This window comes from Crocodylus siamensis, chromosome 6 (genome assembly GCF_052110815.1).
Source record: "Crocodylus siamensis isolate JL-2025a chromosome 6, ASM5211081v1, whole genome shotgun sequence".
NCBI lineage: Eukaryota > Metazoa > Chordata > Crocodylia > Crocodylidae > Crocodylus > Crocodylus siamensis.
The window spans coordinates 16691126-16719108 of record NC_143400.1 but is presented as its reverse complement, the minus strand read 5'-3'; the positions used below and the strand labels follow the sequence as shown (position 1 = coordinate 16719108).

The 27983-nt window shown below is 54.4% G+C and overlaps 1 protein-coding gene across 2 annotated transcripts; it reads right to left on the bottom strand.

The window, feature by feature from the left end:
• Window positions 1-123: 123 nt before the first annotated feature.
• On the bottom strand, window positions 124-27706 carry F11R (F11 receptor). 2 transcript variants are annotated; one of them, XM_090056434.1, is made up of 9 exons: window positions 27565-27706; window positions 13583-13633; window positions 10191-10304; window positions 8996-9139; window positions 6652-6854; window positions 6454-6556; window positions 4369-4480; window positions 3313-3361; window positions 124-1549 (listed from the first exon to the last, which is right to left on the bottom strand). In XM_090056434.1, exons 1-9 carry the CDS (start codon window positions 27635-27637, stop codon window positions 1514-1516), a joined length of 885 nt encoding a protein of 294 aa, XP_089912560.1. In that variant the 5' UTR covers window positions 27638-27706; the 3' UTR covers window positions 124-1513. The 2 variants fall into 2 exon arrangements, with proteins under 2 accessions (XP_089912560.1, XP_089912559.1); XM_090056433.1 differs by lacking the exons at window positions 124-1549; window positions 3313-3361 and adding an exon at window positions 4077-4105 and having other exon boundaries at window positions 4373-4480.
• Between the last annotated feature and the right edge of the window lie 277 nt (window positions 27707-27983).

Here is a 27983-nt window from a genome sequence, read left to right as displayed (position 1 = left end):
TAAGGAGCCCAGACCCAGTCTTGGGTCCTCACTGCATGGGCACAGCCCAGCCGCACTTCCCCCAGACCCTCCAGGCACCGGGGAAGAAGAGGGCAGTGCGGAGGCAGGACACAGGAGGCAGGCTCACACAAACAGGTTTATTTCCAGGCAGAGGTTCAGTAGATTACAGGTGTTTGGTACAGCTGTGGCAACACATGACCCAGCCCAGGGCAGCCCAGCAGGACCCCGTGACAGCTGTGGCCTAGCTCCATCTGCCCAAGTGGTGTTGTGGGGAGTGGGAACTTCCCACTTGGGCTTCAGCCCCAGAGATCAGCCAGCTCTGCTTCTGGGGAAGCGCCTGGGCTCCCTCCACCCTGCCTTCACAGCTGCCCTTCTTACCATGTCTGTGGCTCTAGTTCCCATCCCTCTGGGTCTCAGCCATGACTGGCCAGACCCCTCACTGGCTGTGATGCTAGGGCTGCCACACAGGCTGCTCCCAGTGCCACCGGCCGTCCCCATTCATACAACAGCCCCACACACCACAGCCAACATAATGGAGGCCAGGCTCCCAGCAGCTTGACCCCTCAGGTCTACAGAAGAGCCACTGTGGGGAAACACCAGGCTGTCAACACCAGTGTGGAGCTGGCGGGAGGAACTAGCAGCAGGCAACCGAGCCGTGGGCTGCCCAAAGGAAGGTCTCGGGGCTGCTCCCTCTGTCACCTGCCCAACCGGCCCCGCTGACATGGCTCACAGCAGCACTGGCACTATGCAAGCCATGGCTCCTATCAGCGTGGCCCAGCCCCCTGAGCAGAGCAGAGCTGTGCAGAAGGCAGCTCCATCTCATGCTGGAGTGGCCAGGATAGCTGTGCTGGAGTGAGCCGGGCAGGGCCTCACCAGGGTGGGAGGTTGCTCCAGACACGGTGCATCCCAGACCTTGCCCCCCACAGCAACACTCACTGTAGGCCAAGGCCAGGCAAGGCCCCGCTGAACAGCCACAGGGATGTTAGAGGCCACGATGATGCTGTTCCAGCTCTCCCCCCACACCAGCAGGCTCTGGTGATGCCAAGGGGGAAGCCCCACCCCAAACCTCTCCAGTCACAAAAGTGAGGGCAAGCTGCTCGTCTTCAGTGCTGGGGCGCGCAGGGGAGAGGGCCACAGGCTGGTCCCAGAGCGCGCATCTTCTTCATCACGCCTGCCCCCAGCACGTGGCAAGCAACGTAGCAAAGCGCAGAGGGGGCCAGAGCCCTCGCGAGATGTCAGCTACTCCTGGAGTACAGGCCGAGGGTTCGTGTGAAGCAGCCACCTTTGCACAGGTGGGCAGGAGGATCTGCAGAACAGCGATGTTCCCGGACATCAGGGGGAAGGGGGTGTGGGGAGGGTTGGTTGACATGGAAAAGGCACCATGGAGAGCTTTAAAAACTGACAGTTAAAAATGCTGTGAGGCAGGGCCCAGGATTTAGGGCACAGGTGCAGTAGTCCTGGGGGAAGGAGGAAGGCAGGGCCCAGCGCGCTGCGCGGCAGGTCCAGCCGGCGTTCACACCAGGAAGGATGACGTCTGTTTGAAGTCTCCCTGGGGAGCAACAACAGGGAGAGGCTCAGATGTGATGGATGCCTCCGCACACCAGCAGAGATTGCTGCCTGTCATCTCCCCCACCTCCCATGGCTTGAAGCACGCAGAGGCAGCACGGTGGGAGCGGGCTGGGGACCCGTGTCCTCATGGCTCTGCCACTGGCCATGGAGCACAGACAGGGCTGCGCTAACAGTCCGTGCCGGCCCAACGGCAGATGGTGGGAGTGCTGGCTCAGCGGGATGCAAAGCATAAAGCAAGGGCTCTGCCAGCTCCAGCGGGGGTCTTTCAGCCTCCTCGTCCCTGACACGGGTCAGGGCCATGGCAGGCAGGACCTGGGTGGCACGATTCTGGGGGTGACCCAGCACATCACTGCCCTGCAACCCTTTCTGTGCAGGCTTCCTCTGCCTGGGGCTCTAAACAGCCCCACAGCCCATAGCTCCTGCAATGCACCCAGCGCTGAGGGCAGAAGAGAAACACAGACAGGAGCCCTCTGCTCCTGGGTCCCACCTCTGGCTCTCAAGCCAGACCTGCCTCCGCACCTCATAGTGCTGGGGTCTCAGCACAGAGACCGTTTGTTCCCCAAGTGGCAGATGACTCTTTAAGCAGCATGTGAGCAAGGAGCTCAGTTCCCACTTTCTGGGGGCTAACAGGCATGTGAGGCCAGTGGCCTTGCCAAGAGCACCTCAACACCCCTCTTAAACTAACAGACCCCTTCAAGCACTGGGCCATGGGGTGAGGTGCCTCTAGTTGCTGTTGAAAGCTGGACGCTGGTGCTTCTGAAGCATTGTGCCAGCCTAAGACAGGGGCATGCAGAAGCAGCCAGCACTCTGAGTGCCCCTGCCAGGGTCCAGCCCATTGGGGTAGCTCAGAGGGGTTTTGCCTTCCTCTGCCTTGCAGGGTGTGGTGCACCTCTGCCTTGGATCTCCGATCGCATTTTAACATCTCTTGCAGCAGCAGGACACTGCCTGCCCTTCTTCCCCTGCTTTGCCTGGGGCAGGTTCAGGGGAATCTTGCTGTCTTTGGCCACAGATTCAGGAACAGGTCAGACAGACGCTTGAGATGGTTTGATGGGGATAATCCTGCCTCAGGCAGGGGCTTGGACTAGATGCAATCTCCAGAGGGCCTTGCCAGCCCAGCCCCTCTAGGATTTTATGATCCCGAGAGGGCTGCAAAACATTTAAAGGCCCAGCAGACATGGCAGCACTAGTAGGCAGGGATTGTCCACCAGGCCAGGACAGGCCCTGAAGGATTATCCCCAATGCCGGGGGGCACGCAAGCCTGCCAACTCCACCTGCTGCATGAGTTATGCAGCTCGGGGTACTCCACTGCCTCAGCATTCCTGGCCACTCCCTGCATGTCACCTTCCCTGTTGTATGAGCAAGGGACCAGGGCAAAGCAGCAAAACAACCTGCCCAGGGTCCTCCAGAAAGTCAGTGGTAGAGCAGGGAATCAAAGCAGTTTCCCAGCCCGACACAGTGCTCTTGCCAGCCCCTTCTTACAGGTGCAAAGGCCAAGGCTTTCCCCTGGGCTCCAGCAAGCCAAGCTGCAAGGTAACATGCCCACCACTCTGCCCTCTCTCCATGCAGGGATCAGGACCATCTATTGCCTAAGCTAGGGCTAGCCAAGCCCATGTGTACTGCAACATTTGCAAAAGGCCAGAGCCAGCCCCAGCAGAGGTGCACCTATGGGGCATGAGGAATGAGGACCCGTGAGCTCTAGCAGCCAGAGCTGGCTCCCAGAAGGGAGGGGAGGGGAGTACTTACATCACTCCGTTGGGAAGGCTGGCTGTAAATTACTTTCTTGTTGGTGCTACTAGAGAGAAGAAGAGAGGGGGGATCAGACGTATGATGCAAAAGGCTGCTCTCTCTTAGGCCCATCCAGCAATAACAGCTGCTGCTCCCCAGCTGCTGTCAGAGGCATCTCATTTTCAGGCCTTTTCCCCACTGAGTGCCCAGCTCCCTCAGGGGCCCTCCCCACACTGGCCAAGAGGCCGCAGGCTGCCCTGCTCCACGGGAGATTGTGACCAGGACACTCTCACATTTTGCTTCCTGGGACAGCAATTGGTGGCAGCGTCTCCCTGAAGTCTGGGAGGCTGCAGAAAAATCACACTACACCCAGGTGACTCCTCTTGGCTGAATCCAACAGGAATTGGGCCAATGGGGGCCATGAAGCAGACCCCAGGGTGTGGCCGCAGCAGCAGTGGTGGATCATGGGAAAGGGTGACTGGTGGCAGGGAAAGCAGAAAGATGCTTCAGAGGCAAAGAGAAGTCAGATGCCTGAGCCCAAACCCCATGAAGCAGGAGTCCAGCAAAGGATGGGCCATGGCTGTGAGATGTTAGCCATCAGCACTGACACCCTGCACTCCACCAGCCCCAGGGAAGATCCGAGGTGGATGTGAACGACTCGGGAGAAGGTGGGGTCTCTGCGCTGACTCCCGGCTGCCCAGAGAACACCGTCCCCACTCCCCAGCACCAGCTGGCGGGTCCCTGCAGGGAGGCTTGCACAGAGCAAGCCACCGGTGGGGAGGGAACGGAGGTTCCACTTACTCTTTTCTTTCTGAAAAGGAAAAAGAAAGGAAGCAGGAGAGTTAAATGCCAACACCGAGCACCATGTCCCCCACCACCACACCTGCCCTGGACTGCTCTAGGCAAGAAAAGTCCCATGGGCCACCATGTTTCTGTGGGCACCCAAATCACGAGACTCAAGGAGAGGGAGCCTTGCATGACAGACCCCTTCAACAGAAACTCCAGATCCCAGGAGGCATCACCCCACCCAGGAGCTGCCAGGAGAAGGGGAGGGCAGAGCCTGGAGGACAGTACTCACTGTTGAAGTAGCCGCGGCTGTAAGCAAACCAGATGCCGAAGGCTATGAGCCCCACAAGGATCAGCAGCACCACCACGGTGGCTACGATGGCGCCCACGTTGAGTTCACCTGGATGGAAGAATCGCATTGGTGTCAGACAGAGAACAGGCATGCCTGCAACACCACAGCACTCCAGCCCCCAACAGCCACAGGCTGCATTGCCAAAGGTGCACAGGAGAACACTGCTCCAGCTCAAAGACCTCAGGCAGGGCAAGGGACATCAGCACCCATGCTGCAGTGATGGAGGTGCAAGGAGCCAGCTGGGGATTTGGATGGGCACAGCAAGGGAAAGGCTTTGGGGAGGGGAGGGGAGTGGAGCAACTGGCTAGACCTCTGGTCTGCACCATGGGTTTGGCGGACAAAGCCCTACCACACCACACAGCTGCAGTGGTTTGGAGGGGAGGAGAGCTGCGTGATACTTTTACCCCAATGTCTGGCTGACACACAGGGCAGAGAGGCCCAGGCTGGTCTAAGCATGCCTCATGCCAGCCCAGCCCACTCAGCCCCTGGCTCTCCCTCAGCAAGCATTCCTCCCTTCCAAGCCCAGGGGCTCTGCTCTCTCCTGCGGGAGAGCGATATGTTTTTTTGAAGCGGAAAAGCCCCTGCCAGAAAGACTGCGGCAGTGGAGGTACCACATGCTGCTGAGTGTGGAAAGGGAAAGGTGCCAGGACCAACTGCTCCTCTTGCCCCTGGAAGCCTGCAGGCACTGGGGTGGCGGGTAAGGACCGTCTCCCACCCATGGATAGACACAGTTCAGTCCCATGCAGGCTTAGGGAGCTGGAAGGGTGTGAAACAACAGAGGCACTGCCAGCAGGGCACACACCAAAGTGGGCAGAATCCATCATTGCAGCCATGTCCCATGCAAGCAGGGTAGTGCTCTGAGCACCTACTGCAGGACCTGGAGCAGGCAGAGAAAGGGGCAGGGGAGACGCCCCTGGCTTCAGTCTCCCTGCTGCATGGCACATTCCCATACGGAATAGGCTTGTCGACACCTCCACCTCCACCAGCACAAGCCAGACCCCCCCTGACTCTCCTGTGACAGCTAAAGCCTCTGCCTAGAGATGGGAAGATAAGCACCAGAGCAGGGTTCACCACATTCACTTCCTGTCACAGCTAGGGCAGGCCCAGTACTGACAGCTACTTTGTACTTAATCTATTCAGATCCTAACGAGAAGCCGAGACCATAGGCCCCACCTGCTGCCCCAGGCAGCACTAAGCAGGACTCCAGAATGGCTATCCAGGGATGGCTTTCTGCTGCTCCAACCCCACTGTCCACCCTGCAGAGGCCTGGGCTGGGCTTCCTGCATTAACCCCATGCCCGGATCTGAGTCCTCAGAGGGCAGGGCTCAGGGCTTGGTGATATTTGTTTCTGACCACAGCAGCATTGCCCCAGGTGGCCCTGCCTTAGGCAAGCTTGGGCTTGTGAGCCACTAATTCTTGGGCCAACACAGGCCCCACCTCCGAGCTTGAAATTCAAGCTAAGCAGAAAGGAGGAGTCTGCTTCCTTCCCCTCCTAACACTCCTCCTTCCCCCGAGGCCTCCTCACGCTCCGTGGGGCTGAGCATTCATACCAGAACCAACTGAGGGCATGCCTGGGGCTTAACAGACCAGCGCCTGGCCAGGCACCTGCTGCCCCAGGGTCCAGTCTGCCACACTGAACATCAAGGGGGAAAGTCAGAAGCAGCGTGACATGGGCTGACTCAAGGGGCTGACACAAAGCTGCTTTTCCTTACAAGATGGGGCAGAGCCATGATCAAGACACAACATGCCCAGAGTCACGCTCAGGACACAACGTGCCTAGAGCCTCCTGCCAGCTCTCAGGGGACTAAAGTTCTTCCAGGTTTGTTTTTCTCAGAGTTGCCCAACAGGCCTCTGGGTCTCGTCTCTCCCCACACCCGGATGAACTTGCCCCTTCTTCCAGAACATCTATGGTCACACTTGTGGGCAACCTGTGTCCTTCTGGGCATGGAGAAAGAGGAGACCCAGAGGCCAGCATAAGCCTTCAAGCCAACAGGCAGACACACGGAGCATCCCTTCCTTACTCGCTTCCAAGTGATAGGTGTCTGATTTCTGAGGGGTCCCAATGTTGTTCTGTGCCTCGCAGTAGTAATCCCCCGTGTCAAAGCCAGTCACAGGATCAAATGTCTACAGCAGGGGAAGAAGATACAAGAGACATGTGAGACAAAGCACACGCTCAGTCCATGACAGCCTGAAATCCCCGACTCTCCCCTAGCACGTACCAGCTGCCCTGTTTTGGGGTTGAGCTCGTAGGAGGAATTCTTGAAGGCCTCGCTCATCTTGGGGTTCACGGGCATCTGGATGTTGTTCCTGTACCACTGGAAGGTGGGGGGCGGGGAGCCATCCAACTCCTTGCACTTCAGCTCAGCCCTGTTGCCGATGGTCACTGAGGCGGGTACGTCAGCCACTGGCTTGGAGGGTGGCACTGCCAGGGAAGAGGCACAAGTCAGCACAAAGGACAAGGCACTTTGGTTGCTACTGGGACACCCCAGACAGGAATACCAGCATTTGCTGGTCATGCTTAGGTAATGACGGGACGTTCTGGTTGGGCTGGTTGTGCTTTCAGCAGGGGGCTGGACTAGATGCGACCTCCTGGGTCCCTTCCAGCCCTCACTGTCTGCGATTCTATGATGGGCCTGGGCCTAAATGAGCAGCCACACTCAGCGACACCACGTGGCCAGGCCATTTTGAGTGAAGAGAGCAGTAATCGGCATTCGGGCTGGCCAGTTTCCCAACTGGCTCCACTTCCCCAGCACTGCTCCAGGGGCATGATCCAGACCGAGCCACACTCCTTTTTGTATTCTGAATATGCACCTTGTAATGGAGTGGTGCTGTATGCAAGCAGGAGCCAGAGGCAGTTCCTTCCAGCCCCCTGCAGAGATCCAGCTCTGCCCTGGAGTTTGATTATCCTCAGATTAGCACAAGCATCCACGTAACATCCAGCTCCCTGGAGCTGATGGACTCTCCATTCATGGAGGTTTATAAGTTTTGGCTCAACAAAGTGTTGGATGAAAATATCTAGTTGGGGATGGTCCCACTTTGAGCACGGGGTTGAACTAGATGCGACCTCCTGAGGTCCCTTCCAAACCTCAGTTTTTATGATTTTATGACCCTAGGCTAGATGTTCCCAATTCTTCACTGCCAGAGCTCGGGAGCAGTCACTGCTGCCACCATAAGTGGTACTTAAAATGAAACCAAATCAGAACAGCACCACTGTCAATCCATCTCCTCCGACTAATGGCTGTAACAAGGCAGAGGGCAACAGAGCATCACATTTACTGCACTCATTCGCGGAGACAAATACAAGTGACTGCTTGAGCTCGAGCCTGCCGCTGGTGGGAGCTGAAAAGGTGTGGGGTCAATACTGGCCCCAGGGAAGCAGCCTGTCTCCTACCTGCCCCAATACCGGGATGTGCCAAGAGAAACTGCTTGGCCAAATCCATCTCAATGCTGAGAAGGGAACCAGGCTTTGGTCTTAACTGGCTTTGAAGCATCTGAGTTTTCACAGTACTTGTGAACAAAGTTGTAGTCGTGGCTGGAAGCAGGCACTGTGAAGACAGAGCAAGCTTTCTGGGCACAAGATGAGCCCCACAGGGACCCTTTTCAGAGCAAGGATGCAAGGCCCCTGCGAGGGCAGAGGATGCACCAAGGCCTGTCCCCAGCCTTCCTCACCTGACCTGTATCTGGCAATTCTCTGACCCTGGGCAGGTGACATCAGCCAGGCACCAAGGAAGGTTTCTCAGCGCACTGCCAACCCCATCCAGTGTCTCATCTCTAGCCAGGGCCAGTCTCATGCTTTGGAGGAAAGTGAAAGCCCAGAATTCATTCAACAGGGCACTAGGACAAGTCCCTTCCCCATCCCTGCAGATCTCCAGCCAAGGCCCCCCAACAGAGTCAACAACTGCCTTGCTGAAAGGCTTACAACAGGACAAGGTAAGCACAGGACTCAGCATATAGGGGCCGGTGATCATGGAGGCAGGGCTTGGCCTGCGTGTCCACACCCATTTTTTGAGGACCTGGGTTCCATCATCTTTTTTGGAAAACAAGGATCTGACCTCCTCCTGCGAGGGAGGGCAAGGCCATCACCTCCCTGCGAGCTGTTACCACATGGCGTTACCTTCCCAGCTAGGAAAAGGCAAAGGAAGATCAGGCCAGCGCTGACAGCATGCTCCACCATGCCACAAATGGGACAGACAGCACTTGCACAGGAGACAAACTAAACCTATGCCAACCATGTGTCCCTGACCTGCCAGCCTGGGAACGGTGACATGTCAGCCCTCCCCTAATGCCTTACAGAAACACCAACAGGACTAGCACTGGTAGAATGCTTCCTTCATTGCCACGCAATGGGCTACATATCCGCTGGCAGGTCTCTTTTCTCCACAACGGACTTCAACAGGACTGAAAAGAGCAGCACGGGGTTAGGATGCCCCTTCAAACAGTGCTGATCTGATCAGGTCCCAATCCTCTTGCTGCTTTTTCCAAAGCCAGCTGGCTGAAGGGGCACCGCGCCTCGGCTCCGTACAGCCAGCCCCTACGCGACTTGCTACAGGAGGGGGCAGGTACCTTGGACGATGAGGTTGACCTCCGACTTGGACAGCTGGCCTCCCTCCCCCAGGACCTCACAGATGTACGTCCCAGTGTCCTTCCGGGTCACCGAATTGAAGTGGATCGATGAGGGTGTGAACTGTACGCGACCTTTGTACGGGTCTGTGGAGAAAGTGGAGGAGGCATGTGGGCATGAAGGTGTGTACAACACTGAGTAGGTCAACACCAGAGGAAAGGCTGTTCCCACCCCACCAAAAGCCTCTGAAGGAAGCCCCCACCCATATCTTTGGTTTACCATAGCAGCCCAATCTCCGAGAGCCAGGCAGATAGGGGCACCGGTCTCATTCCTTCAGGAAGGGTTAACATTAGGCTGCTCACATCCCAGTTTGACACACCAGTGAAGGCAGCAATTCTCTCCTGGGGTGCTGGGACACTCCAAGGTGTCATGAGCTCCTTTTAAGGGTGCCGCACAATATTAGCACCACTAGGTATTTAAACACTTACACAATATTAATCTTACAAAAGATCAAGCCAAGCATTTCCAATACAAAACATCCCAAAACCTTGCAAGAAACCTGCTTTTCTGCAGTCAAAAAACCAAAAGCTACATGCTGGTATTTTCCAAAGAGGGCCTGCATTTTAACAAAATTGAAAACCAATCTACAGTTAATCGGCCACATTTCTTTTCCTACAGCTCTTTCCCCACTCTCTCAATGCTTTCAAAATCCCTAGCTCACAGGACTACAGCTAATTCACTGCATAGCAGCCTGGGGCACCGTTTCCAAACTTTTCAATCCGGAAAGCTTCTTCTTGCATCTGACTTCAGGAAGTCGACTCCTCCAACCACTTAAGAGTAGATCCATCAATATTACTGCAAGCTTTCAGACTCTTTGCTCCCTCTGGAAAGCTAAGCTGCAGGTGGCCAGAAAGGACAAGAACCCCATGGGCAGGGCAGACTGCACAAAACGACTGGCTGAATCTCACCTGCCTTTGCAATGCCTTGGCACACCCAGAATGCACGGGAGCTGCTCTGGGCATCTGGGACCCCTGGGATCCAGCTGTGTTCCTGCGAGTGCTTTCACAGCCTTCTAGCTGCAAAGCACTGTATTGTGCCAACAACTGCAGCTCCTTACCTCTGCTGGGAAGTTACAACCTGAAGAAGTTTAGCAGCCCCCGCCTATATCACTCACGGCCCCTACGCGGAGCTCCGTACCTGTGAACTGAGAGTTCCAGTAGAACAGCGTCAACGTGTTGCCCTTCGCAAATTTCCACTCGATCCGGGGACTTCCCCGCTGCGCCAAATACGCATCACAGGGCAGGTCAACCGCTGAAAAGGAACAGCAGAGAGTTGGCAATTGCACTGTACAGAGCAGAGCTAGGCAGGTAGCATGCGATCTCTACCAAGAAAGCTGGGCCATGTCCCATTCACATGAGGTACTGTGGTTCAAGAGTATAATTCAGTCAATCTGCTATGCCAAGTGTGTTCAGTCCGGTCTGGAGGCCTGATTCAGCCTATAGAGCTATGTCAGCTGGCGTGTGGGGCTCCCCAGGGGTTTGAAAATTTGGCAGTGGAGGAGTGGTGGCAATTAAACACTATCGCCACTCATCTGCTGCCAAATTCTTAGAATCATAGAAGTAGGGTTGGAAGGGACCTTGTAGACCTTCAAGCCTGCCCGGGGCAGGAGAAAAAGACTGGACTCAAATGAGTCCAGCCAGGTAGTCATCAAGCCTCTTCTTAAAGATCCCCAGGGTAGGAGCCAGCACCACTTCCCTAGGAAGTTGGTTCCAGCTCCTAGCCGCCCTGACTGTGAAGTAGTTCTTGCAGATGTCTAATCTAAATCTACCCTAATAATTTGTGTCCATTGTTCCTTGTCATGCCAGGGGGCGCTAGGGGAAACAGTGTCTCCCCCAAACCCTTCTGGTCCGACAAGGTGCGGTTAGCCCTGCCAACCGTGACCTCACGTTGTCGGCCCATGTTCATCTCGGAGTCAATAATGACTCCAAGATCCCTTTCTGCCTCCGTGCTCTCAAGAAGGGAGTTTTCCATCCTATAAGTGTGCTGCTGGTTTCTACTGCCCACGTGCAGCACCGTGCACCAAGCACCATGTACCTGATTTCAAATTATGCTCCACCTCCCACTTCAAAGCAAAGGGCAGGATGTTAGAACCAGGCTTTCAAGTAAGAATTAACTTGTAAATTAAGTTAACCACCAGAACACACTGCTGAGGAAATAGCAGCTTTCAACTCCCTGAAGGGTGGTTCCAAAGAGGATGGAGCTGGACTGGTCTGAACTGAGCAGGACCTGATTTCAAAAGCTAACGTATATATTCCAGTGCTAACCCCTGGTTGAGGGGCTGGGTAGTGGGAGTGAAGGATCTGCCATGCTCAGACATGATCTGCTTATCTCCTTACACCTTGGGGCTCTCTTCAAAGGATCTGGTGGCACCCTGCTGGTGAGCAGGGTGCAATGGTCTCAAGTTGTAGCAAAGGAAGTTCAGGTTAGATATCAGAAAAAACTCTCTCGCTAGGAGGGTGGTGAAGCACTGGAACAGGCTCCCCACAGAGGATGTGGAATCTCCATCCCTGGAGGCTTTTAAGACTACACAAAGCCTTGGCTGGGATGATGTGGTTGGGACTGGTCCTGTTTTGAGCAGAGGGTTGGACTGGATGTGATCTCCTGAGGTCCCTTCCACCCCCATTTCCTAGGATTCTCTCCATTTCTTGACCTCTTCCAATAGAGAATGAAGGCCTTTCTGGCTGATCAGAATTTAGCTGAAAGCCATAGGATTAGCTTAAATGCAAGATTAACAGACTAGCAAGGCAGGGGGGCACCCTCGAGGCTAACTGGATCAAAGAGGCGTGGGCTTTTGGAACTAACTAAAACAACTGACTGACTACACAACTAACACCTTTTTAGTGATGTAGGATTAACGGAGCAAAACTACAATCCTGGTTAGGATCTGGTTCCTTCTCACCTTATCAACAAGTTAGTCACAGCCCCAGCCGACCCACACCTGCCTGACAAGTCAGTCTGCTGTTAAGTACTGCAGGATTTCTAGAACAAAATACTGCAGCCCTTTGTTTGCTCTGGGCATTTGACAGCACCACGTGGCATAGTCTGTCTTGGTGCTTTCCCGACAGGTCACAAATTACAAGGACCTCTCCTTTCACCCGGCACAAGGCAAAGTGAAACTTAACTAGGAAACACGCTGTCACGCAGCAGAAACTAGCAGGAACAAGCAGCGCGTCTGAAATGACTCCAGGGCCTGCCAGCTTTGAGCCTGCCGAGATCGACGTTCTGGTTAAACATCTAATGCAGCGATTCTCAAGCAGGGTGCCACCAGATCCTTTGAGGAGTGCCCCAAAGTGCAACGAGGTAAACAGATAATATCCGAGCCCGGCAGATCCCTCGCTCCCATTGCAAGGAGGTTAGCACTGGAAAAGATGTATTCGTTTTTTAAATGACGTGCTGCTCAATTCCCAAGAGTTAGGGAGGGCTGCCTCGAGTCCAGCGAGTCCAAGAAGGCTGAAAACCACTGGTCTGATGGCACATCACCCTACTCCTGCCAGCAAGTGTCGAGTACTGGGAAAGCAGCTCCTGCCTAAAACTAGAAAGGTCAGGACAAGGTACCCCTAAGAAAGAGGGACATTTCCACACAGGAACCTAGGGACAGATTTTCAAAGGTACCATATCTGCTCCACCTCTTTTCAAAAACCTCTGCCCAAAGGACAGGGAATTGGAGTGCACAGCATCTGTGAGAAATACAGTAAGTTTCTATGGCTTGTCCAGGCAAAAAGGAAAAAAATCTGCACTCAACCCACAGTGGGCAGGCTCCACTCCCTCCATGCAGCTACTCAGTCACCTTACTACAAGGACAGATCCTTTTTCTCTTCCTCCTTCCTTTCAAAAACAGGGTGCACATCATATTCTGGGACTCACTATGTGAGAAAATATGGTAACCTGTGCACCTAAAGATGCAGACAGGCACTTAGTAGGACTTTTCATGCAGGAAAAATGAGTGGGAGGTGGGTATCGGGACTACTTGTCTGCTCCTGAAAACCCTGCCACGGAGCTGTGTTTCTCTGGCACCTTTGCAAACCCGGCCAACCTTGGGCTGGGCAGGAAGAAGTACTCGGAGCCTTCTGAGAGCTCTCAAATCCCTTGGGCTCCTTTGGAAGCAGGAGGGAAGAGTCACTGGGGCTTAACCCCATCCTTTGACCAGGTCCAAAGCCTGGCCCAGCCCCCAGCTCAGAACAGGGCCGTGGTCCACCAATCCCAAGACGGTCAAAATGGTTCCAGACCTGCCCGAGCCCTGCCTCCCCCCACTTTTGCCAGCATGGGAGCCATGTCATTCGCGTGTGGCTCCTCAGTGACCAGGTACCTGCAGGACAGCTGGGGCAGCCCGGTGCATGCCTCGCACTCAGGCCTTTGGTACTAGCCAACCCTGGCAAACACGCACTCAGCATAGCGCGAACACCCAGCCAGAGCTCCTCCAAGTAACTGCAGGAGCTTGTGCTGGAAGGAAGGCCAGCTACATCAGTCACAGGCCATTTCCCAGCTGGGGAAGCCTCCTGGCTGGGTCAAAGGAGCAACAAAGCACTTACGGCTATTCTCCGGCACTTCTCTCTGGGTCACCTGGCCTGCTACCAAGGCCCCTGTGGGAAGGAAAAAGGAAACGCAATGAAGACACACTTGTATGTGAACTACAGGTACCAAGAGATCCAAGAGCCAGGACACCAGCCAAGCTCCACCTGCCAGCAAGGTGGCTTTCCTACAAAGACCCAGCTCGGTCTCTTCAGTGCCACCCACCTGTGCGCCAGATGTCACGGCATTATGCCATATGCTGAGGAATTACAACTGTGAAGGGAAAGGCACTCGTCCCAACCTCGTCAGAGGGCTTCGCATTCCAAGCTAGGGATGTTAATGCACATCCTGAACCTCCCAGGCTTGCACAAAGGGGCCGGCCAGATGTCATGACCCATACCAGACCGTGCCTGTCCCCAAGCTATGGCGTCTCCGCAGGTTCCACGGGGAACAAAGTGGGGACTGAAATCCCTTCCCAGCAGGACAAAGTGCAGCCGCCTCCCATCTCCGGTTCCCACTGAAATCCCTTCCCAGCAGGACTGCGGCTGCCCCCAATTCAAGCTCCTCCCAAGATGCAGAGGGACCTCAGTTGCCCAAAGCCAACCTGCTGCTCAAAGGGCTGGTTTGTACCCTCCTGGAGACTCCACCACCTCTCTTAGGTAATTTATTCCAGTGTTTTACTGCCCTCCTAATGAAGAAAATTCTTCTTAATATTTAAACTTCCCTTGCTGCAACTGGAGTCCATTGCTCCTTGTTCTGTCACCTGCCACCACTGAGAACAGCCCACCTCCATTCTCTTTAGCACCCCCCTTCAGGTAGTTGAAGACTGCTATTAAGTCTCCCCTCATTCTCTTCTTCTCTAGACTAAATAAGCCCCGTTCCCTCAGTCTTTCCTCATAAGTCATGTCCCCAAGCTCCTGAACCATTTGTGCTGCCGTGTGCTGGACCCTCTCCAATTTGTCAACATCCTTTCTGTAGTGGGTGGCCCAAAACTGGATGTGCTGGGGTCCTCTCCCTCCTCAGCCCATAGCCCAAGACTGGGAGGATCGACGAGAACAGCATCTGTGCCCCCAGACCCTTTAGCCCCACTCCCAAATCCCTGTAGCGCCTCATGACCCAGTGGGGAGTGCTCTGAGCCGTGTCATTGGTGCCCACATGAACAAGGAGCGTGGGGTAGTGGTCTGGGGGCTGGAGGAGCTTTGGGATCTTCTCAGCAATGTCCCGGTGCAGGCCCCCGGGAAGCAACAGACTACCCGAGATAAGAGGTTGGGGCAGCAGATTGCCCCCTCAGGATGGAGTCTCCCACGACAAACTCCTTGCGTTTCGTCTTGGGGAGAGCGGGGACAGTAGCTGCAGTTGAGCCCATGTTGCCTGCGGGAGCTGGCAACTGAGCAGGCTCTGCTGGAGCAGCAAGAGGTGTGTACCTATTGCTAAGCTCCGGCGGGGCAGGGGCCTTGGTGTGGTGAGCCTTAGGGCCTTTGACCACCTTGGTCCATGCCCCTGACTGGACGGAGCAGGAGGTCCCGGAGTCCTCCTTTGTCCTGGAGGGAGACCGTGGTCTACCCTCCGGCTCCTGGGGGAGAAGGGCCTGGTAGCAGGAGTCGATCTCCTGCTCACAGTGCCGAAAGGGGAGCAGACCCCACACGGGGAGATGGCCATGCTCCCGGGCCCCAGAGCCTGAAAAAGGGACAGGCAATCCCCGCAGCTGAGAGCCAGGGGCCCCGTCTGCGTGGAGCCCGGGACCATGGGCTCCATGTGGGTGGCTGTCTCTAAGGTGCCTGGGGGGGGGGGGGGGGGGGGGGCCGCAGAGCCCATGGGGACCCTCGGGGTGTGACACGTGCCCATCTGTGTCATGCATCTGGTAAGCTGGCCATGGCCGGGACTGTCTCGGGCCCTCCCGCACACCTTCCTGCGCGAGCTCCGGGCTAACTCACGCACCAGCAGACAAGTGCACCTGTTTGCACAGCCTAGTCGCATGGCTCCCTGGGGGGCTGGGCAAAGTAGGGGCCTGGACAGGGCTTGACCTGGCCTGGATCCATGCAGCCACCTCCTCCCACTCAGAGAGGGGTTAACCCCCTCCCCACCACGGGCCCCGCTTGCCTCCGGCTGTGCTGGGGGTTGGCGGGGGGCTCTGCAGCTGCTGAGCGGTGTCTGAGGGGCTTCGGGGGAGCAGGGGCGCAGTGGGCTTTCACCTGTGCGTCTCGCCGCTCCGGAGCCTAACTGGGGCTTTTTTTGCTGTTGGCGGCCACTTTGCACTTGTCCTTGTTGAACCTCATGAGGTTCCTTTTGGCCCAATCCTCCAGTGTACCTAGGTCACTCTGAACTTCCCGGGCCCCAGTCTGCAGGGACCCTCCTAGGTATTTTTAGCACAGGTCAAGTGCATTTCGCAGTAGGGAAGGAATACTCCGCTGCTTCTCTGCTGCTCTAGATAACATCCCAAGCACCTGGTCGGGAGCCAAGGAGCAGCTCCACAGCTGCCCCGACCAGAGTCGCTCCTGCCCTCTGCAGGGGCAAGGGCTCTTTCCCACCCGGGTGTCCACATCAGTGACCCAACATGACGGCAGCCTCTAGCAGTGATCTACTACACAGGGGCAGACAAGGAGTGTAACGCCAGGCGGAAGACAGCATGTTCAAGGTACTGAGACAGCAGATTTGCTGTGTCTGTAGCTCCACCCAAGCTGTTTTCATCACCACATCAGGCACGTAGTTATCAGCTGTGCCTTGTAAGCAGTTTTCACGGGCAGCAAGTGCCATCAGAGTTACCTTTCAAGCCAACACCACCTTGGATGTACCCATACGCTCTGATGGCCACCAGCCCCAGAAGTCACCACCCTCTGGTTTTTTGCCAGGATCAACTGAACCCACTTTATATGACACTCTGTTATTTGAGTGCCAGCTCTTTGGGGGAAAACAGCTTTCTGAGATGACCGCAGCTGGTGCACTCTGGCACTGGGTCTAGGCTGGGGCATGGCATCTTCCAAGTGATCCCAATGGCTAGGATGTGATCAAGAGCCAGCTCTTGCTGGCAGCTGTGGCCCCACCAGGCCAGGGCTCAAATATTCTCAACGACACCTTGAGCCGCGACTGCTTACCATTACGGAGCCTCCGCACCGGTCCTCGGCAGCCCACATGGTACCAACCAGGTTCAAGAGCAGTGCTCCACAGAGCTCTGCGTATTCCCACCTGGCAGAGCCATGGGGCATGGAGGACTGCAGGCCTGGCTAGCTGGAGTGGGTGAAAGCACTGTCTGGCTCCTGCCGCTGCTCAAGAAGCCCATGTACTTATAGTGGGTGCCATGCGCCGTCTCCAATATATCCTGTGAGCAGAGGCCAGGCACTGCCTGTGCAGGTCCAGAGGGCAGCGTGTGCTGCAATCAGGAGCACTCCGGCACCCCACCAAGCTACAGCCAAGTTTGCAAGGGGACTGACAGTAGGAACCTCAGGAGATCCTCATCAGCCTGGTGGGCAATGGAAGGCTGTGGGGTGGGGGCTGATCAAATGAGGTCTCAAGGGCACCCCTGCTCTGGGGTGAAGCCCCACAGATAGGCCAAGGCAACTGCGCAAGCCCCTTTTCCCAGGTGGATTTCTCCAGCACCAGATTCGACGCACACCAGGCCATATCCCCATCACTGCTCATAGTGCTTGGTCCATGCTGCAGATAACTAATGGTACGCTTCCCACAAGCCACAGGCTCCTATAGCAGAAGCAGACAAGACTCTTCCCCAGAGGTGGTTTTGGAGCTAAGGTGCAGTCCGGGGGAGGTGAGGAAAGGAGTTTTTTAAGCCCAGACTACCTCCGTGGCTTGGTCCACTGGTGAATTTGGAAGCTCCAGAACTCAGACAAAATGGTGTTGCTTCCCCTCCCTAACTCCCATGTTAGTCTAAGTTCCCCCCACCCCGCTTTCAGACCAGCCGATTCAGATGCACAAGCTTTTTTCAGCAATATAGCCTACTGCATCAGATGCCACGAATGGACTTGCGTCTGACACAGTAGGCTGTTGCCTATGAAAGCTCATAACAAGACCTAGATGGCCAATACCAAACCAGAACTGATTTCTGGGGCACCCAAGGCAGTTATCTCTGTACGGATCTGGGTCTGCCCTGATAATCAAAGCTACCACTATATATATATGTTTGCCTTCTGATGGATTTGAGACCAACACAGTGACCTTCCTCTCCCAAACAAGGGTGTGCCACACAACCTGCTGTCTGCAGGCCTGCAGCTAATCTGTAATCCAGTCCATGCTGGTTTAGATTCCTATTTTCTTTTACTAGCCCACTTACTTAGGCGTGATCATCGCTTACAGTAATGGTGCCCTGCTATCTGCCTCTGGAAAGGTCTAATCAACCTCATCAATAAGTTAAGGTTGGCAACCTAGTCAAATGTTGTCAATTGACTGCCTATTTTTGGCCAGGTCAAAGGTTATAGCAATTTTACAATCCCCCCCCACACACACACACTTTTTGGTAGTTTTCTTGATGGAAATGTGCTTTTTCAATGTTTTTGACATTTCTTAATGGAAATTAGTGCTTTTTCTATGTATTATTTAGACCTGCTGGCTTTTTTTTTGGTTTTTGTTGATGTTGTTGTTTTTTACAATTTTTGACTGATATCTGACTGAATATCAGTGGACTGAACTTTGACCGGTCAAATACCCAACCCTAAAATAAATTGTGTGATTGTTTACAAGAGAAGCCCCAGCTAAGCTAAGGAACAGTAAAGCCCAGGTGAGCACGCAAACCAACAGCAGACTCTCGCCAATGCCTGAAGAAAGGTGTTTGTGCATGAAAGCCTAAAAAAAAAACAAAACAACCCACCTCCCCCCCCCCAACTATTTAGTTGGTCTTATAAAAGATATCATACCTACTCAAAGAATCCTGCCTGCCTAAAACCCAGGGAGTTTTCCTCCTCCTTCTTCCTCTGGCTGCAGAAAAGGGTAATGGAGCAGAGCCCTGGCCCAGGAGGAAGGGGCAGGGGCAAGCCAGACAGGAATGCTGATAAGAGGGAGTGAAAGAAGGCAATTACGTGGTGAGACCAAGGAGGGAAACCAAGCCCTGCTATCAGCAAGGGGCACTGGGTAGGGTGGAGCAGGCCGAAGTTAGCTTCTGCAGGCACCTGGCGCATTATCCCGTCCTACCTGTTTCTGCGTGGCCCCTCCCCCGTGCCCGCTCCTTGCAAAGTTTCAGGGGAAACTACACCTGTAGTCCTCCAGTGAACCTTTGGCCAGTATTACCCAACAACTCTGCCCTCCCAGGCTGGCAGGCACTGCTTCCTGCTCAGTGAACTCTGTTTATATGAGACCCGACTTTCTACAGGGGCCCTGTACAAGAGGGAGCCAGTTCCCTTCCTGTGCTGCTTTGCCAGGGGCTCCTCCTGCCCTCCCCAGCTCAGCAGGGTCAGCACGACGGGCACAGGAGCACCCACTGGTTTTAGGGTTACTGAGGGCAGTGGAGGCCTGTGACTGCATGTGTGTACACCCATGCACCCCCTGGCTCGCTGAGTGAGCGCTCCAGAACTGCTCTGCTCTCGCATGCTTTTGGAGCTCAGGGTTTGGCATGTGCTGCGGAGGGACTGGGTTACTACATCTGTGCCGGGAGGACAGAAAAGGGCCAGCAGGAGCACTGGCACGGCCAGGGCTGCAGCCAGGTCCCAGCACTTCTGGAGGAAGCCAACCCCTTCCCCCCAGCACATGTAGCAATAGAAGGGGGGAAAAGCATTCCTTCTCAGCCCCATTCGGCAACCAGCAGAGCCCTAAAGCCTAGATATACTAGCAAAAAGGCTCATGAAACTTAGCCTCAACCCACTCACGGTTCCTTCTGTGCACAGAAAGTGTCATTACCACGTTAAGAAACTAATTTTGTCCAGAAGCCCTTCAGGATTAAGGCAACATAATTGTTGAGAAACATTTCTCTATACCCTGACAAATAAAAAAATAAAAATCAAGCTATGTGTTTCACAGCTGTCTTGGAATAAATGGCCTGTGCAATGCAGACAGGTCCTTTCACAGGATCACAGATAAGCCGGGCTGAAAGGCACTTCCACACTAGGTCATCAAGTCCAACCCCCACCCCTTTTAACAAAGGGGCTTGGTCAAATGTTAACACAAGCAAAGAGCACACAAGCAGTTTTACCACACCTCCATCTTCTGCCAAATGTATTTATTACATTGATACGGCTGAGTTTTGTCCTTGGAATGGGGAGTGGAACAAGAAAATGAAAAAGGGAAGACAGGGAATGACGCACTACAGGCGTATGCGATGAAACAGAGGGTGAAAGTGAAATTTGAAGCATTTGTGGCTATTAAATAAGCAAGGAAATAAAAAGGGCATCTGTACACATGCTTCCGTGGTGGAGTGGGGACATTTTAATTACAGCGGCTCTGAGGGCCACTCTAATTAAAGCACCTGCAGCATCGCATGTATTCAGTACCCCTCGCTTCAAAATAGTAGTGGGGGGGCTTGAACTAAACCTTATTCGGGGTGCTTTTGACAAAGCGCCCCTACCACCATTTCGAGGTGCAGGGAACACTGAATAGATGTGACATGGAGGCTGCTGGAGCTTGTTAATTAACATGCTCCAGTGGACTCCATTAATCAAGTCTGCTTTGATGCCTGCTAATTAGCACGCATAGGAGAAGACATCAGGCATGCCTACAGGTGCCCAAAGACACTAAGCAATCATTTAATAAAAATGGTTTGCTAAGTGACAGCAACAGGTTGGATATTGGTCAAATCAAATTACAGCTATCGATTATTATCAGCTATGTAACTAGAGAGCGAGAGCCAGTACCACATCATCCTCAGATGAGAGCGCAATTCCTTTAGGGAAGGTCAACACAGCCCAATGTGAGAAAGTCAAATGGTCAAGGGCCTTGCAGACTGTCAGCTCCACATGCAGCTGCTGGAGACATCCACTTCACTGACGCCTCTGGCTAAGCATCAGCTGACCCTCTACCCAGTGCACTGGGGGTACCCAGCCCACGATCCCCCAGGGCACGAGTACCATCCTGCACCCTGACGATCCTGTATCGCCCCTTTCTCCCTGCTTCCACAGCAAAGCAGAACAGCAGGTCTGGGGAAACAAGAAGACCTGAAGATTCGTAGGTATAAAGGACCACAAAGAGCCCTGTGACCATCAGGCCAATGCCCTGCATGGTCATGCTACAATATTTGCATGAAGCTAGGGTTGTGTGAGCCACAACGCGGGATTTTAGGGCACCTAGCCAGATTTAAGGATCAGCAGCAATAGGACCCCAACTGTCACCCCTTGGTTTGCTGTTCTGAGGATGCCAGAAAACATGCCTGTGTTTCTAGTTTCTGCTTCTGGAGGTCCAGCTTCAGCTATCCTGGAGCCTCCTGCTGAACTGAAGGGCCCTCCGGTGCCAGATCCAGATCTAGGCGCAGACAGTCCCGTCTTCTCCATCTATCTGGTAGGTGCCACCTACAGCCCAGTGCAGAACCGCGAGTCCCTAGAGGTCTAGACGTCACGGTAGCTGCCCAGGAGGCAGCGTTCACTGAGGGCGTGTCCAAGACCCCAGCACGAAGGCTCAAAAAGCCACCTGGAACAACGCCACTTCCTGGGGTGGTAGGACACCATGAAAATGTTTCTTCTGCCGCTGACCTACGGCTTCCGGGAATCTTCTGCTCATCTCCAGTCAAGCTGAACTATAAAACAAGACTTTTGCTTCTGCCCTTCACCCATCCCCGTGTACGAAGACGCTCCTCTTTTCAGGAGAGCCCCGCTTGGATTTCTTCTATGTTCAAAATATCGGAGGTCTCCGCTCCCTGCTGCCTTGATTTGCTGCAGGGCTCGGCAGGATTGGAGCAGCGATGGCAGACTTGACAGCAGCCTGGCTTCACCTGCTCCTCCGCCAGCGAGAGGAAGGAACACCAGATCCAAATGGACTCAAAGGACTCCTGAAGACTGGGCTGCCACGACCCCCCAGGGCTTGGGACCCCCCAGAGTTGCAGGAAGCAGGAATTCAGCCCCAAGACCTGACGCTCTGAGCCAGCACCCTCAGCAAGGGCACAAGAAGTGTTAGAGTGATGTTACAGTGCTGATGGTCCAAGAGTAGTGTTAGAGTGCTGGAATGTTACAGTGCTGATGGTCCAGGAAATTAAAGATGGCAAGAAGACAAGGACCCTGCACTCTGGGGGGCTTTGGACAGGGGTCCCAACCTCCAATTTCAAAATTCAGGGAAACTTTTTGGGGTGGCTGTGCCCGATATCTTTGGAGTGAAAGAGGCCAGGACTAACTGTACAGCTGGAATAGTTACCTGCCACAAGCGTTGAATGCACAGCATTCTTCAAGGCAGGTCTTTTCTCACACCTGGTGAATAAAAAAAAAAAAAAAGCCTTGCCTAATTTTTGACCACTCCCTCCAACCAGCTGCAGCTCCCCAATGCATCTGGGGTATTTTAATGCAATAAGATCTGCTGCTGCTGACCTGTTCTGTGCTGGGGGGCCAAGCCCAGGCCCTTGCTTCTGCCCAGATCCCCTCCCTCTCTCCTTGGGAGCCGGTCCAGTCAACTTTCCGGTGTAAGTTAAAAAGCAAGTCTCAAGCTGGGCTAAGTCAAACAGGAACCACGGCACTTCCCATGTCCTGATTCCCTTCTATAAGGCAACAGGCTCCGTGGATGGTGGAAGAGCTGTGGATCTGATATACCTTGATGTTTAACTCATACTGGTCTCCCATGACACGGTCATTAGCAAGCTAAGGAGATACTGACTAGACCAGTGGTTTTCAACCTGTAGTCCACAGACCCCTGGAGGTCCGCAAACTAGTCTGAGGGGTCTGCAAAAGATGGCTATGATTAATAAAGAGTATGCAAATACCCACACTTACAATTCAAAGGTGTCCACACCTGCATTCAACATTTCCAAAGGGGTCCGCACATGAAAAAAGGTTGAAAACCAGTGGACTACAGAAAAGGACAGTAACATGGATACACAGCTGGCTGGATCGCTGTACTCAACAAGCAGTCATCAGAAGGAAGTATCAAGTGGGGTTTCCCAGGGACCTGTCCTGGATCCGCTATTGTTTAGCATCTTCATTAATGATCTGGCTAATGGGAATGAGTGCACACTTAGCACATTTGCAGGCGACCCAAAGTTGGGTGGAGTTGCAGATCCTCTGGAGAGCAGGGCTAGGCTCAATAATGACCAGGACAGACCACAAAAAATGGTCCACGATCAATCAAATAAGATTCAGCCAGAACAAGTGCAAAGTCCTGCACTTGGGGTGGAATACTTGCATGCATAAATGCAGAATGGAAAATGCCTGGCTAGGCTGCAGTACTGCAGAGAAGGACCTGGGGGTTACAGTAAACCAGTGGTTCTCAACCTTCTCAGACTCAAGGGACCCCTTGGGAAATGCCAGTTCAGTTTTCACTGCTTATTTTTCTGGGTACACAAAAATAATAGATCAAATTCTACAGTTACACAGCACTCAGAAGGACCCTAACAGCTCAGAAGATTTTTCAACATTATGGATTCCTATCTGAAATCTCTGAGATTGGTTTTGTGAATCATATTTCCACATCTAATAGTGCTGACATTTGTGTGGCACCCCACAATGCTGCTGAAAGGATCTCGAGGCACTCCAGCGTACCCCCAGCACCTTGCAGTAGACCACACTGAGTATGAGCCAGTGTGCTCCTGTTGCAAAAAGAAGAAAAGCCAACAGCATCCTGTGTTGTACTAATAGGACCACCCACCACTCACAAAGGCAAGAGAAATGTTTCTAATGCTTTATTCAGTACTGGTGAGCACTGCATCCAGGTTTGGGCAAGACAGATGGGACCAGATTGGAAAGAGCCTAGTGCCAAGCAAAAAACATCAGGGGCCTGGAAAGCAAGATTTATGAGGAAAGGTTGAAAGAACTAGGGTTATATAGTCTGTGGAAGAAAAGACAGCAGGGGATATGATAACAGTCTTTAAATACCTGATGGGTGGTTACAGACAGGATGGAGATGGGCTTTTCTGTGGCCACAGGGGACTGGACTAGGAGCAATGGCCTCAAGCTGCAGCAGAGGCACCTGACTAGGAGCAATGGCCTCAAGCTGCAGCAGAGGCACCTGGAAATTAGGAGGAACTTTCTGACTATGGGGGTGGTCAAACACTGGAACAGGCAGCCTAGAGAAATTCTGCAACCTCCAACCTAGAACATTTTCAAGAGCCGGTTGGACAGACGCCTGACTGGACTTCCTGCCTCAATTCTCTGCATTGGCTGCTTATTCCCTTTCAGACACAGCTCTGTGCACACTGGGATGGTTCAGACAGGACCTTGATCAGGGGGCTGGATGAGCTGTAACCTCCCAAGACCCCTTCCAGCCAGACTTCCCCTTGCCTGTTCCCCTTTGCTCTCCTCCAAGACTTCAGTTGTGTGCCTCCTTCCACATATGTGCTCAGGAGTGGTTGACCTGTGCTTGATAAGCCGGAGGCAGCATCACCGCTGCCGAAGTGGCGCTTCATGCCCAGAAACATGATGGCCAACATGCACGGTGCATCTGTTTATGCTTTTATACATACCTGGCTACAGCAGACAGGTGCCAAGTCAGTCCTTGACAGCTAATTGCTGCTCAGAGTTTCACACACTGAATGTGCACTAGACATTGAGAGAGACCAAGAGACATTCGGGAATGTTTGATTCATTACAGTGCTGGCCACCCAAGAGCTCTCAGAGCCATGTACACCATGGCCAGTACCAGCATGCCACTGGAAACATCTCCCTCCAGCTTCTGAACACCAAATGCTCACGATATTCAGGCCCCACTCTGATAGTCCATGCACAGAGCCCTGTCACCCGTCTTCCTTCAAGATCTGCATTCAAATAACCTGGGGAGATGGGGAGCACAAGTGATCCCTGCCACAGATGTATCATGCATGAAGAAAATGGAAGGAGCTGACATCCGCCCATTCAAACCCTGGGCACCTCAGGCAACTCATCAAAGGTCTCAGCAAGTTGAGCATCCTCAGGCTGTTTTCCTAAAGTTGAAGGATGCTGCTCTCTACACCCACCCCTGGCCACAGCACTGCATGGCCTTAGTTTCACAGTTGGTATGATCGGAAGGGACCTGAGCAGATCATGGAGTCTGACCCCCTGCCATGGCAGGAAAGAGTACTGGGGTCAAACGACCCCAGCAAGGTGATTGTCAAGCCTTGTCTTAAAGACCCCAGGGTAGGAGCCCGCACCACTTCGCTTGGAAGTTGGTTCCAGACCCTATCCGCCTTGACAGTGAAGTAGCGCCTCCTAATATCTAGTCTGAAAATCTTCCCTCTGCCAGCTTGTGACCCTTATTCCTGGTCACTCCTGGCAGTGCTTGGGGGAACAGGGACTCCCCCAGTGCCTGCTGATCCCCCTGACTAGTTTGTAACAGCCCACAAGATCCCCCCTCAGCCTTCTCTTGTGGAGGCTGAACAGGTTCAGGTCCCGTAGCCTGTCCTCATAGGGCCTGTCCTGCTGCCCCAATATTATGCGAGTGGCCTCCTCTGGACCCTCTCCATGTTGTCCACATCCCTCCTGAAGTGTGGCGCCCAGAACTGGACGCAGTACTCCAGCTGCGGCCTGACCAGCGCCGCATAGAGGGGGAGGATCACCTCCTTGGACCTGCTCGAGATGCATCTGTGGATGCATGACAAGGTATGGTTGGCCTTCCTGACTGCCCCCGCCCCACTGCTGGCCCATGATCATCTAGGAGTCAATGACGACTCCAAGATCCTTTTCTGCCTCTGCGCTGACGAGAAGGGAGCTCCCCAGCCTGCAGGTATGGTGCTGGTTGTTCCTCCCCAGGTGCATCACTTTGCACTTGCCGGTGTTGAATCCCGTCCTGTTCTCATTCGCCCACCCCTGTAACGTGTCTAGGTCCGATTGCAGCCTATTCCTCCCTTCTAGCATGCCCACATCCCCCCCACATCTTAGTGTCATCAGCAAATTTGAACAGGGTGCTTTTCACCCCCTCATCCAAGTCACTGATGAAGATGTTGAACAGAGAGGGCTGGAGGACGGAGCCCTGGGGGACCCCACTGCCCACATCCCTCCAAGTCGAAAATGCCTTGCAAGAGGCATTCAAAGATTCTGGTTTCATGGAAGCATCAAGTGCTGGCTATTCCTTGAAGCCAGACGCCTGCCTCAGGCCAGGCCTATGCTGCAAATCCATCAGCATTGTGGCATCAGTCAGGAGGCGATGAGTTTTGAGACCAGGCATCAGCTTGCTGGGTAGACAGTTGTTCCAGGAAAGCTGTGTTTTTATGGGTAAAACTTATTTTATGGGGTGAATTTGGTATAAGCAGAGTGCACACAAGGGCCAAGATCAAGGGTACCCAGCTGCCAAGGGACTGAACGCTGTCCTGCCTAAAACGTAGGCTTGTGCAACCCTAAGAGGAATTAAGTATCCATTCACACAGGACCATGGCCCGGGTTTGCAATAGCCAGCTGCTCCACAGGGTACCCACAGATGCCTAGGTATCTGCATTCGAACCCCTTACGGGCTCCATCTGGACTGCTGCATCTGGACCTTAGCCCTCTTCTGGAGGTAGGGGCTTTCTGCTATTCTCTACAGCCTGAAATGGGTGCCTACAATTCACAACCCAAACCCCACATAGGCTCCACTGCTAGAGCTGGGGCTGGCTGCACTGCATTTGGGAGGCAAGGGCCCACCCACCTATTGCTCAACACCTAATAGTTAGGGAGAATTGGGCTCTGCTCCTGACTCAGCCACATCCCCCACTTCCCAGAAGTGACCTCGTCAACAGATATAGGCTGGGCTGGGGGAAGGGCGCACCCCCGAGCTCTCTTGAAAAGCTGGCCTGCTGAGCAGCTTGGAGTACAAGACAGCCTGGAGGCAGGCAGGGCTCTGAGGCTCATGCAAAATAACATGCAAACAAAGCAGGTGACCCAGCCTCTTGGTCCACTCTTACCAAGTGCTGGGACACGCAGAACCGTGCTGAACCATCAAGGACTTCACATGCTCCTAAAGTCCACAGCCAGGCCAGGAAACCATTGCTGAGGCAACACCATTAGTCCACAGTGGAGACATTGCCATTAAGGCGACGTATCGCGAGAAGGTACAGATGCTTGTAGGAAACAGCAGGTAACAGGGTACTATGTATTAATAACCGCCCATCGCTACCCCGCCGTTAGCTTCGGAGACAGAACTGCTGGATACAGCCTTCCCCGCCGAGCAACACGCACGCACGGATTTGGGGATTTCAAATACTTCCACTCGACAAGGAGCGCGAGGGGTTGGAACAGGAAAGCGGTCGGGGCCAGGAAGTCAGCCCGGAGCCGATCCTGCTGCCCCTTCTGGGACGGCTTGACGGTTTAGGTCAAAACCAGAACGAGCGCCACAGGCACCAGCCCCAAGGGGAGATGCAAAGGAAGAAGGAGCACAAACAGAGACCGCGGTTAGGAAGGTGCAGCAGGTCAGATTCAGCAAGGGCAGAGCCCTTTCCTTTGAAAAACAAAACCCACAAGTATCACAAAGCCAAACCCAGAGGGTTTCTCCTCAGTCAGAGAAACAGGCAGTGGTTTCTCCAGGCAGTGCCCCGCCAAGCGGGCTGGGGAGCAGCCGCATTCGTTCATCTCGCGGGGGCCTGGGCGGACGCACCGCTGGTTTCTCAGCGTTTTTCCTTGAATAACTGGGATGACGAAATCCTCTGGGCTTGGGTGTCAGGGGGAAATCACAGAGGAGATGGGAGCGGCTCGCAGGTCTCGGGCTGATTTGTGGAAAGCAAAAGCCGCAGACACGGGGCGAGGGGGGCTCTGGGCAGCGCTCGGGCACCTCCGATGCTGCCCCCCACGGGACGCCGGGCTCCCCTCGCTCCCTGCGCACCGGGGGCGTACGGCTGGGGCTGGAGGCCCCTTCCCACCCCACTGCCCAGCACTTCGGGACAGCCCGGAAGCCTGGGAGGGGGCGGGGGCCCGGGGACATCGAGCAGCCCAGACAGGGCTGCGGGGCAGGACCAACCCGCCCCGGCCCCGGCCCCACGGGATCCCGCACTCACAGCAGCCGAAGAGCAGGAGCAGCAGCAGCAGCCACCGCCGCCCCGCCATCGCCATCGCCATCGCCACCGCCATCGCCGCCACCCGGGCTCGGAGCACACGAAGCGCTCCCGCCCCACGGCTCCGCCCGTACTGAAGCCCCGCCCCCTCGCAAGTGAGGCACCGCCCCCCGGAGCGCGGATTGGCTCTCCCCTGCCAAGTGATCCGACCCCAGTCCCAGCCCCGATGGGTCTCGTGGGCGTCTCCAATGAAGGCCCCGCCCCCCGCTCGCTCCCCTGAGGCTCTGCTTTGATTGGCTGAAAAGTGATAGACTCAGAGGACAGAAAGAACCAACTCTTGCTCTTTCCTAATAAGTTCGGAGCATTATTGAAGCCACGACGGTCCAGGAAATGTTCAAGAAGCAAGGGGTTTTTTTGAGATA

Coding starts and splice junctions, on each gene's coding strand:
- F11R (XM_090056434.1), bottom strand. CDS start 27,637: ATGGCGGTGGCGATGGCGATGGCGATGGCGGGGCGGCGGTGGCTGCTG. Junction 4,481..6,453: donor CACCTATCACTTGGAAGCGA/GTAAGGAAGGGA, acceptor TCTTCCATCCAG/GTGAACTCAACGTGGGCGCC. Junction 3,362..4,368: donor CGCGGCTACTTCAACAGTGA/GTACTGTCCTCC, acceptor TCTTCTCTCTAG/TAGCACCAACAAGAAAGTAA.